This window comes from Podarcis pityusensis, assembly GCF_964106645.2.
Source record: "Podarcis pityusensis genome assembly, chromosome: 1".
Classification (NCBI taxonomy): domain Eukaryota; kingdom Metazoa; phylum Chordata; class Lepidosauria; order Squamata; family Lacertidae; genus Podarcis; species Podarcis pityusensis.
Window position 1 is genome coordinate 83,638,465 of NC_138028.1, and position 11,398 is coordinate 83,649,862.

Here is an 11,398-nt window from a genome sequence, read left to right on the forward strand (position 1 = left end):
GCAATCAGATCCTATAATATACATGCTGAGTTTTTATGGGGAAGGAATAATCTTTCTTCTGCAAGAATAGTAGTTGCCATTACTGAAATGTGTTTTTTAAAAAATTAGGTAAATATCCATTTTAATAAACTTTGAATCTTTTGTTTTCAGTTAGTTTGAGTAGCTGGAAACCAATGAGTATCTAGTTGAGGATGCAGGGCTTACTAAACTGTGATTTCTGAATTTAGCAGGGGGGGGCACACTGAATGGAGTAAACTGCTTTAATTTTGGCTTAAAACTGCTTTTCCCCACCCTCAGTGTCACCTACCCCTGCTTACTCTACTCAGACCTCTGTCATTGTTCAAGATCGCTCCTTTCCCTCTCTCAATTTTTCTACATGCCTGCTTTATTCAAGCCTCTGTTGTTTTAAATTTGGCATTTTTCCATCTTGGCTTTCCCCAAACCTCTGCTGTCATTTAAAACCACAACTTTCCTCTGTATCATTCAATCTCTGCTTTACTTAAACCCCAGTTGTTGTTTTAAAATGGGCAATTCCCTCTATGTCTTTCCATTCCCGCTTTACTCAAACATCTGTTCTTGTTTAAAACCACAATTTTCCTCTCAGTGTTTCTCCACCCCTGCTTCACTCAAAGTTCTGTCATTGTTTAAAATAGTCACTATTTTTTATTTCATTATCTCACACATATCTCATGTGTGAGATATAAAGGGTATGGAGCCCTCATATATTCCATTGTAAGAAGGTACTTTACTTAAACCTCTGCTTTTGTTTAAATTCTTCCAGTATGATTACTGGAGAATTGATGCTTTTGAATTATGGTGCTGGATGAGACTCTTGAGAGTCCCATGGACTGCAAGAAGATCAAACCTCTCCATTCTTAAGGAAATCAGCCCTGAGTGCTCACTGGAAGGACAGATCGTGAAGCTGAGACTCCAATACTTTGCCCACTTCATGAGAAGAGAAGACACCTCATGGAAAAGCCCCTGATGTTGGGAAAGACGGAGGGCACAAGGAGAAGGGGACGACAGAGGACGAGATGGTTGGATAGTGTTCTCAAAGCTACCAGCATGAGTTTGACCAAACTGCGGGAGGCAGTGGAAGACAGGAGTGCCTGGCATGCTCTGGTCCATGGGGTCACGAAGAGTTGGACACGACTAAACGACTAAACGACAACAGCAACAATTGTTTAAATCCACCTCTTCATTCTCTGTTTCCTCTATCCATGCTTTACTCAAATGTCTGCCTTTCTTTAAAACCACCACCTTACCCTTCTCAGTGCCTTTGCCTTCTCATTCCCAGGTCATGGCCATGGCTGGTGTGCAACCTCCATTCTCTTTTGCTCCCATACACCATGATAATTTCATGCAAACCCAGGCTTGTGATGAGGCAGTACAAATCCTCCAGTGGGGGCTGTGTGATGAAAGGAAGGCATGACCAGTTGGTCCCTGAAGAGTTGAGAGTGGTAAAGAAAATCTGAAATGATGGCACACACTCATTAAAGCCCCTCCTGTCTTTTTTATTTTGATGAATGTACACAAATATAAAATTAACTCTGGAGTGGCCATGCATTTGCCTAATGTAAGTGGAGTTTGGTTCATAGTGCAACATGAAAAATATTTTTCCAAATTATATAAATGAAAATCACATTCTTTTTTTTAAAAAAAATAAAATGTTTCCAATGCACACTCTTATATTATCTCAGGTTTTCACTATGATTTTCAATGTTTTCTCTTATCTATCCTAATTTTAGCCCTCATTACTGATTGATGGTTAACCATACTGGAAGAATGGAAGAGGGGAACAGGACCCAGGTGTCTGAGTTCATTCTCTCAGGATTCACAGATCGTTCTGAAGTGGAGATACCCTTGTTTTTGCTCTTCCTATTAATTTACCTACTGACAGTGATGGGAAATCTGGGTATGATTGTGTTGATCCAGACAGACCCCCTTTTGCAGTCTCCAATGTATTTTTTCCTCAGCAACCTGTCCTTCATTGACATTTGCTACTCCTCCATCATAATTCCCAGGCTGCTGTATGATCTCCTTACAGAGAGGAAGGTGATTTCATACAATGAATGTGCAACCCAGATGTGGTGCTTCACCCTCTATGCTACAACAGAGTGCTACGTTCTGGCTGCTATGGCTTATGACCGTTTTGTTGCCATCTGCAAACCACTGGTTTATCCTATTGCCATGGCCAGAAACATCTGTCTTCAGCTTGTGGCTGGGTGCTACTTGGTGGGGCTTGTGAATGCTATTGTTCACACCTGTGGGACCTTTAGTTTGTCTTTCTGTGGTCCCAATGTAATTAGCTCCTTCTATTGTGACATCCCTCCTTTGTTGCGACTCTCCTGCTCAGACAACTATGTTTCCAAGGTTGTACTCTTCGTCCTTTCCACTTTTGTTGTGGTAGGGAATGCAATTATTGTTCTTGTGTCCTATGCTTATGTCATCTCTGCCATCTTGAGGATGCGGTCATCCACAGGCAGACAGAAGACCTTCTCAACCTGTGCCTCACACCTGACTGCCGTTGTACTGTATTACGGGTCCTTGACCTTCATGTATGTGCAGCCTGGAGGCATTGAGGCAGTGGAGCAAGACAAGATTGTGTCTGTCTTCTACACCATTGTGATCCCCTTGGTGAACCCCATGATCTACAGTCTGAGGAATGAGGAGGTGAAAAGAGCCCTGAAGAAAAGACTAAGCAATAATATCTTACTCCCACAGCAAAAGCAGTGAATATTCATGTGGTTCTTGTTGTTAAAATGTTGTCCTATCTTGAACCTTTGTCTCACACAATATTGGATTTGAGCCAAAATATATCAGAAGTCGTTTTTCTGGAGAGAGAGAAAATATCACTGTTTCCCCATTTCAGGCTAGGTACATTCCCAGCTCTGCTGCGACATGCTTCCTACTCCTTTTTGATTTGTCTCCAGAAATACATGAGAAAACTCCTTAAAAGTAGCCCATTGATGGGTCTTGACCCCAGCCCATCTTGCACATATATCTAAATTTGGGTCCCCTATGTGTTTGAAGGTATGTATTGAAAGAGCACATGCAGTGGTCTTGCAAACATGTATACGAATTTTGAGAAGAGTTAATGAAAGAAATTTCTGAAATAATAGGTGAACTGTTGCCTTTAAACCCATAACTATGACTTTTATCCATTTTTTATTTGTTTAATACAGACTTAATATGTAATTCTGTGAACTGCCCTAAGACCCCTGGGTATAGGGTGGTATATATATTCAATAAATAAATAATAAATAAATAAACAAGCCACTTACATTTTTTTCCCTAATAGGAGCTGCTCATTTGACAATATCACAGGGCTGGAAGGTGTCCTCATGTTTTTCTTTAAATATTTGGTTCTATAAAATAATGCTTGTTCCCATTTTTGAGAAATTGACTTATACATTAAGGGTATATCCAGATCTAGGTAAACCTATGGATCTTGCTTCCATTTTGTGGCCATTTGTTACTTACCGTATATAATATGCCAATCATGGGGGTGGCAAGTCTCAATGAAATATGACTCTACAGTGGTACCTCTGGTTACATACGCTTCAGGTTACATACGCTTCAGGTTACAGACTCTGCTAACCCAGGAGTAGTGCTTCAGGTTAAGAACTTTGCTTCAGGATGAGAACAGAAATCGTGCTCTGGCGGTGTGACGGCAGCAGGAGGCCCCATTAGCTAAAGTGGTGCTTCAGGTTAAGAACAGTTTCAGGTTAAGTACGGATCTCAGGAATGAATTAAGTACCACTGTATTTGGTATTCCTAACATTTGTTTTGTACCAGTTCTGTATCAGTTTGGTTTTTGTTGTAACATCTAATTCAGTGTGTGGTCTGCATGATTAATCCCTTGACTTGTCAAAGAACAAATGGTAAGGTTCTGGTCATAGACCTTTCTAGAGCTCTATTGGTTTTCTGAAAGATTTAAAGAAGTAGCAGCCCTTGTTTCCATTGGTAGAAACCTGCTGGGAAATAGCCAAATGATTAAGTTAGTTAGGGTATTTAAAAACACAAAGACCCCAGGAAAAATTCTTGTCTTGCCCTCAGATAAAACACCTGTTTAATTGGCCAAAAGCCTACTGAAGGAAATTTACTACAGTTTCAATGTGTTCTTGTACCCATTCAGGAAATTGATTGATTGTAAAGAGTTCTCTTTTGTTTTCTAGTTGGAATGTCAAAACATAGGCAATATACTTGGCAAAGGAATCAAACTTTATTTAGGACATTGGTTTCTGGTAGTCATTGTTTTGGAATCCATTAACTCCATTCTCCAGTCCAATATATACCAATATATACCAGCAGAGAACCCATTTGTCAACTGTCAATCCTTATGTTGCAAAGATGTATCAGCAGGCTTTGGGTGGGAAAACCCAAAGGATTGTAGAAGTATCCAAAAGACAACAAACCTGGGTGGCTTGGGGAAGACACAAAAACAGACCAATGAAGAACATGGTCAGTGGCTGGAATACACTGTTTGTGATCCTCCCTGCTCTTCTCCTTTGCATCTTGGCACCACTCCACTCCCCCAGCCCTTGCAACTCCCAATTCTTTAAATTAGTGCTGACCAACCTTTTATGCCAGACTGAGCCCAATGGTAAATTTGGGATTTTGAGTAAGTGAGTGAGTGAGGTGGGCTCCTGGTGGTAGGGATGGTTCTTGACACAAAATAACTGCCATGAGCGGGTGTAGCTTGAAAAAAATGGGGGAATACTACTGTTCCTATATACGTATGTGGATTTATCCATATTTAATGTTTTCTTTTTCTAGATGCTAACATCCATTTCACTGAAGAGGTAGGTGAGGCTGGTGAAGTCAAAGACTTGCAGACAGCCTTCCAATACTACCTTTCCAAGGGTTTGCCTTACACCCCCTTTTCCTTTTTTGCTGTTGCTTTAGTCTGCAAGCCTGGGGTTAAAGACTGTCTTACCACTGATATTTGTAAGCTGCTCACAGAGACTTTTGTCAGTTGAAGAATGGGGTTAAAAAGATCTAAATAAATAAACTTGGATGGTGATAGAGGGTTGTTCTCAGTGTCTAATTTGACTTTTCTCAAGATGTGGCAACAAGATATTTTAATTAGGTCCACAGAGCATTTCTATTGTTATGATATCCAAAAGGACTTCCAAAACCAACTATAAAATCCTTGTTTCTCCATTGGAAGTCACACTTCCCCTTGACTCCTTTTAATATTAAGCCTTGACCTGCTAAAACTGAAAGATTAAACCAGAAACATGGACCATATCAGAGGAGAATCACTGAATGATCTACAAAACTTTTTTATTTCATGCACGTCACTGCTAAAGCCACAAGGTAAGGTGCTAATCATAGACCTTTGTAGAGCACTCTTGGTTTTCTGAGAGCTATAAATTAGTAGCAGCCCCTGATTCCATTGGGAACTAGCCAAAGGATTGAGTTAAGGCTTTTGTTTTAAGCACACCAAGAGGGGCACCAAGAGACAAATTCATATCTTACCATCAGACAAGCACCTGTTTAATTTGGCCAGATATCTATTGAAAGAGACTTATTGCAATTTCAATGCAGTTTGTGTGTCCTTGTACCCGCTGCAGAAATTTGCTGAGTGTAAAGAGTGCTCTTTTGTCTTCTTGCTCAAATAACAAAACAGGCTATCAAACTAGGTAAACTATTTAGTGAATGGACCAGATATTACATATGAAATTGGTCGGTGACATTCATCTTTTGGGGACACTTTCCCTCCATTTCCCACCCCAATCTATACCAGCCCAGAACTCATTCTTCAAGTGTCAATCCTTATGGAGCCAAAACTGTAACACCAGCCATGAGAGAGGGGTCAGCAGACTTTGGGGGAACCGAAAGATTTGTAAACATAGCAAAAAACAAGCAAACCTGGTTAACTTGGGGGAAAATACAAAAACAGACCAATGAAGACTGAGCATGATCAGTGGCCAGAGAACACTGTTTATTCAGGGAAGAGTGGGAAAGAGACAGTGGGAATGGAATGGAGTATCCTGCTCCATACAGTTTCAAAGGGACATAGTCATCCATTAAGAGAGCTATGGCTGAAAGTGGGGCGTACATTGATAAAATACTCTGGGCTGTGAACTTGCTCTCTTCACTGGCTAACCCTGTCTACTCTAACCCATCTTAACTTCCCACTTGCTCAACAGGTGCCTACAGGGCTGCACTGCTTTCAGAGGTGGGAAGGAGAGCAGCAGGAGAACAAAGCCCTTTGTGGTCCTCCTCCCTTCTCCTTTGCGCCATGCTTTGTTGGAGCCGCAATCATGTACATGCACATACACACACACCACCCTACCTCTCTCCATTTCTCTGTCGCTCACAGAACACACACATGACTCTCTCCCTCCCTTATAAAAGCCTAGCCAGGCTTGCAGACAGTTGGAGAAAAAATTAGGGCAACCATCTCAACTGCTTCTCCAGCACTTTGGTCATTATGTAACAGGAACAAATGTTTTTGAAATGTATATTTCCAATAATGGAAATCACAATTTTAAAAGATGGTTTGCAATGCACCCCCTTGTATTACCTCAGCTTTTCACTTTGCTTTCCAATCCTTCCCCTTATCTATCCTAATTTTAGCTGTCATTCCTGACTGAAAGTTAATCATATTGGAGAAATGCAAGAGGGGAACAGGACCCAGGTGTCTGAGTTCATTCTCTCAGGATTCACAGATCGTTCTGAAGTGGAGATACCCTTGTTTTTGCCCTTTCTACTAATCTACCTCCTAACAGTGATGGGAAATCTGGGTATGATTGTGTTAATCCAGACAGATCCCGTTTTGCAATCTCCAATGTACTTTTTCCTCAGCAACCTGTCCTTCATTGACATTTGCTACTCCTCCACTATCATTCCCAGGCTGTTGTGGGACCTCCTTACAAATAGGAAGGTGATTTCATACAATGCATGTGCGACCCAGATGTGGTTCTTCACCCTCTATGCTACAACAGAGTGCTACCTTCTGGCCGCTATGGCTTATGACCGTTTTGTTGCCATCTGCAAACCACTGGTTTATCCTATTGCCATGGCCAGAAATGTGTGTCTTCAGCTTGTGGCTGGGAGCTACCTGGTGGGACTTTTTATTGCCATTGTCCACACAAGTGGTGTCTTTAGGCTCTCCTTCTGTGGTCCCAATGAAATCAGTTCCTTCTACTGTGACATCCCTCCTTTGTTGCGGCTTTCCTGCTCAGACAACTATGTTTCCAAGGTTGTACTCTTCGTCCTTTCCACTTTTGTTGTGGTAGGGAATGCAATTATTGTTCTTATCTCCTATGGTTACATCATTTCCACCATTTTGAGGATGCGGTCATCCACAGGCAGACAGAAGACCTTCTCAACCTGTGCCTCACACCTGACTGCCGTTGTACTGTATTACGGGTCCTTGACCTTCATGTATGTGCAGCCTGGAGGCATTGAGGCAGTGGAGCAAGACAAGATTGTGTCCGTCTTCTACACCATTGTGATCCCCTTGGTGAACCCCATGATCTACAGTCTGAGGAACGAGGAGGTGAAAAGAGCCCTGAAGAAAAGACTGAGTAATAAAATCTTTCACCAGAGGCCACAGTAGCAAACTTTCATGTGGTGTGGATTATTATGATTTTGCTCAGTCCTGCGCAATTGTCTGCCCTCTCACAACCTATCTATGGGTGATACTGGAGCTGAGCCTAAATTTCTGAGATGTGATTTTTCTAAGGCAATTTCTGATATTCTTTTTCTGTTTTGAGTGGTATAAAAGCTTGGTGAAATAAATAAATAAATGACAAATCCAGGTAGGTTTGAGGAACTGGGTGGGTAGGTGTTGCGGTGTTGGTGAGGATGTTGGTCAGGCTGCCATCACAATTAAAAAGGTAAAGGTACCCCTGCCCGTACGGGCCAGTCTTGACAGACTCTAGGGTTGTGCGCTCATCTCACTCTATAGGCCGGGAGCCAGCGCTGTCCCCAGACACTTCCGGGCCATGTGGCCAGCGTGACAAGCTGCATCTGGCGAGCCAGCGCAGCACATGGAACGCCGTTTACCTTCCCGCTGGTAAGCGGTCCCTATTTATCTACTTGCACCCGGGGGTGCTTGCGAACTGCTAGGTTGGCAGGCGCTGGGACCGAACGACGGGAGCACACCCCGCCACGGGGATTCGAACCGCCGGCCATACGATCGGCAAGTCCTAGGTGCTGAGGTTTTACCCACAGCGCCACCTGCGTCCCCATAATTGTCCCCAGCACAATTACTGCTTTCCAAATACTGGGCATTAATGGAGTATTGCTTCTGCTGTTGAGGGTGAAGGGGTGATGCAGCCACAGTAGCAAAAGCATTGAATTGTCTCTGTGCTGAGGCATCAAAGCACTGACTTTCCCATGCCTGAGTCATCTTCTCCCTCTCCCTCTCTGGAACTGGCAGTGACACTTGGCATTGGGAAGGCATGTGAGCAGTGCCACCATGCCTGTGCTGCCTCACTGCCTGCTGCAATTGCTATTGCCATTTCCAGTGGCAGCAATTTTTAAATTCATTAAAAAAAGAAAAGAAGCTGTGCTGCTCCCACTGCTAAAGTTGAGCCCCACTTCTGAGATACTGTGATCCCTGCCCCTGACAGTCCCTGCAGAAATTTAGTAAAATAGCCCACCAATTTGTCTATCCGGAAATATGGCAGAGAAATTTGAGAGGCTATTTGTGCACAGCCCTATCCTATATATTGCATGCATTTTACTGTCTATACAACACTATCATTCTTCAACATCTGGCAGAATTTCAGAACGCAATTCTGATTTATTTATTTTTTTGAATAGCAAATCTTTCCATTTATTGCTCTTTTAGAATTTTGAGTTTGAGGACTGTTTTTGAGGAATTGATGTAAAGCAGGGATGGAAAATGCCCAGATATTATTGGACTACAACTCCCATTACCACTGGTCATTGGCCATTCCAACTGTGGCTGTGGCTGTGGCTTGCTCCCACCACCACAATGAGAAGGATGGGTTAGCTTTGACTGGAGGCATACCAATCTGGTCAGTGGTGCTGCTATTGCCAGCACCTCCCTCTGCCCCCTTTGACTGTGCACCATAGCTACACACAGGAGTGCTGACCTGAGCCCCTAGGTTATGAGTGCCCAATGACACCTGTGATGTAACGTGACATCATGATGTCACGACTTCATGACTTCATGTTGTGTTGGTGGCACAGCAGTGCTTCCGAGGCCTTTTGGGGTCTCGGAGGTTACATCCGAGGCCTCATGAGACCTCCGATGAGATTTCCAGTTTCTACCGGAGGTCGTGTTCAGATGCTGGCAGGGCCTCGGACATTGGTTCTGAGACCTCGCAGGGTCTCCGAGGTCACATCTAAGGCCTTGCGATACTTACATGGAACAAACACAAGAAACAAACAACTAAGACTGCGGCCAAAATGGAGGGTGGAGGGTGCACTAGCCAACTAAGATAAAACACGGGCAACAAACAATGTTTACTTATTTATTTACCAATTTACTGACTTTAAGGAAGGGAATGATTAATTGGCAAAGGACAGAGAAACGAACAGATAATCGGCTGGATACCAGTAGGTACTGGATGGGAAAACAAGACAAAATAATTAATATAAATAACTACTAATGAATTAACCACTAATGTTAACGAAAGCTAAGTAGGGTACTACTGCAAAGATTCACACATACACACATGCACAAACATCACAAGCTGAAGTGGAACACAGAACTGTAAAAAAAAAAAAAACCTATCTAAAAAGCTTTAGATAAAAAACAAACTTTAGCTCCTTGGATAGAGAACAGAAGGTGGTTCTCAGTGTCATGCTCTATTTACGAACTGTATTCTATTTACTGTTTTGAATTTTCTCAGTATTTGACAACTCAGATTTTAATTAGGTCCACCGAGCTTGTATATTGTTTTGGCATCTCAAAGGACTTCCAAAACTAACTATAAAATCCTTGTTTCTCCATTGGAAGTCAGAGTTCCCCTTGTTTCCTCTTTACATTTAGCCTCAACCATCTCAAACTGAAAGACTAAGCCAGGGACATGGATCATATCAGAGGAGAACCACTGCAGGACCTGCAGATTTATTTATTCTTTTTAACATCATGCACATAACTGCAAAAGCCAGATTTCTGTGAGGCTGCTTTGCATGATTAACCCCTTGGCTTGGCAGATAACAAGAGGTAAGGTGCTGATCCTAGACCTTTGTAGATCTCTCTTGATTTTTTCTGAGAGCTTTACTTGAGTAGCACCCCCTGATTCAGTGGATAGAAACCTGTTGGGAAATAGCCAAATGATTGTTAGGGTGTGTGTGTTTTTTTAACCATTTCTGCTTGTCCCATAACTAGAAAGCACATGTCAGAGTGGTTTTCCATTTGACCAATGCTTTCTAGGCATGGATCCAAGTGATTTTCCCCTTGCCTCACTCCTTTCCCAGGGAAAACCTGCTATTTAGCTCTAAATCAGAACAAACAGTAATCAGCAGAAAACCTGATTGCCATTTCCTCCAGCTGAGCACTAAAGTGGTTTTCCCCAGGGGAAATGCAGTGGGAGAAGAGGAAGTGTATATGGATAAACTCCAAGAGGCGAACCAGGGGACAAATTCCTGTCTTGCTGTCAGACAAGCACCTGTTTAAATGGCCAAAAGCCCATTGAAGAAAACTTACTGCCGTTCCAATGCAACAACCCCAAGGTTTGTAGAAATACAAATAAATTTAAAAACCTAGGTGACTTGGGGAAAACCCAGAAACAGCTCACTGAAGCATGTGGTCCATGGCCAGAGAACATTGTGTGCTCTGAGTGGAGCAGGGAAGAGAGATCCTGGGAATGGAATGGACTATCTTCTACAAAACCCCTACAGCATTGCACTGCTCTCAGAGGTGCAAAGGAGAGTGACAGACCCTCCAATGTCCCTATTTTCCAAATACGTCCTGGATTAGAGAAGTCGTCCCAGTTTCTGATTTGATCCTGCAGTGTCCCACTTTTCCTTAGGATGTCCCTATTTTCATTGTAGAAATATTGGATGGTATGGAGTTATCCAACCCCTGAGCTGTCTGAAGGCAATACTGTATAGGGAAGGGGTTGTTTTTTAAAAAAATGTTTAATGTTTTATTATGTTTTTATATATGTTGGAAGAAGCCCAGAGAGGCTAGAGCAACCCAGTAAGATGTGTGGGATATAAATAGTAAAATTATCATTATGGAATGGGACATCCCTATTTTCACTGGACACATGCTGGAGCGTGGGGAGGAGTCTCTTCTCTCCTTTGCACCTTTGATGTCAGAACTGCAAAGAAGAAGAGGAGGATTACAACATGCTGTGTTATTTGGATCTTGCTAACTGAACCTACTGCAGTAAAAGGAGAGAGCAGTGATAGTACACACAGGCATTTTCCATGGGAGAGGCAGAGAATTTGCTTTTCT

The 11,398-nt window shown here is 42.5% G+C and overlaps 2 protein-coding genes across 2 annotated transcripts; both read left to right on the forward strand.

The window, feature by feature from the left end:
• Positions 1 to 1,785: 1,785 nt before the first annotated feature.
• LOC308463593 (olfactory receptor 5AR1-like) lies at positions 1,786 to 2,736 on the forward strand (the record flags this gene model as incomplete). The annotated part of the gene is made up of 1 exon (XM_080982130.1): positions 1,786 to 2,736. One exon carries the CDS (start codon positions 1,786 to 1,788, stop codon positions 2,734 to 2,736), a length of 951 nt encoding a protein of 316 aa, XP_080838256.1.
• A 3,889-nt stretch (positions 2,737 to 6,625) lies between these two features.
• LOC308471291 (olfactory receptor 5AR1-like) lies at positions 6,626 to 7,573 on the forward strand (the record flags this gene model as incomplete). Its single annotated transcript, XM_080995176.1, has 1 exon — positions 6,626 to 7,573. The coding sequence occupies one exon, from the start codon at positions 6,626 to 6,628 to the stop codon at positions 7,571 to 7,573; it is 948 nt and encodes a 315-aa protein (XP_080851302.1).
• Positions 7,574 to 11,398: the final 3,825 nt, after the last annotated feature.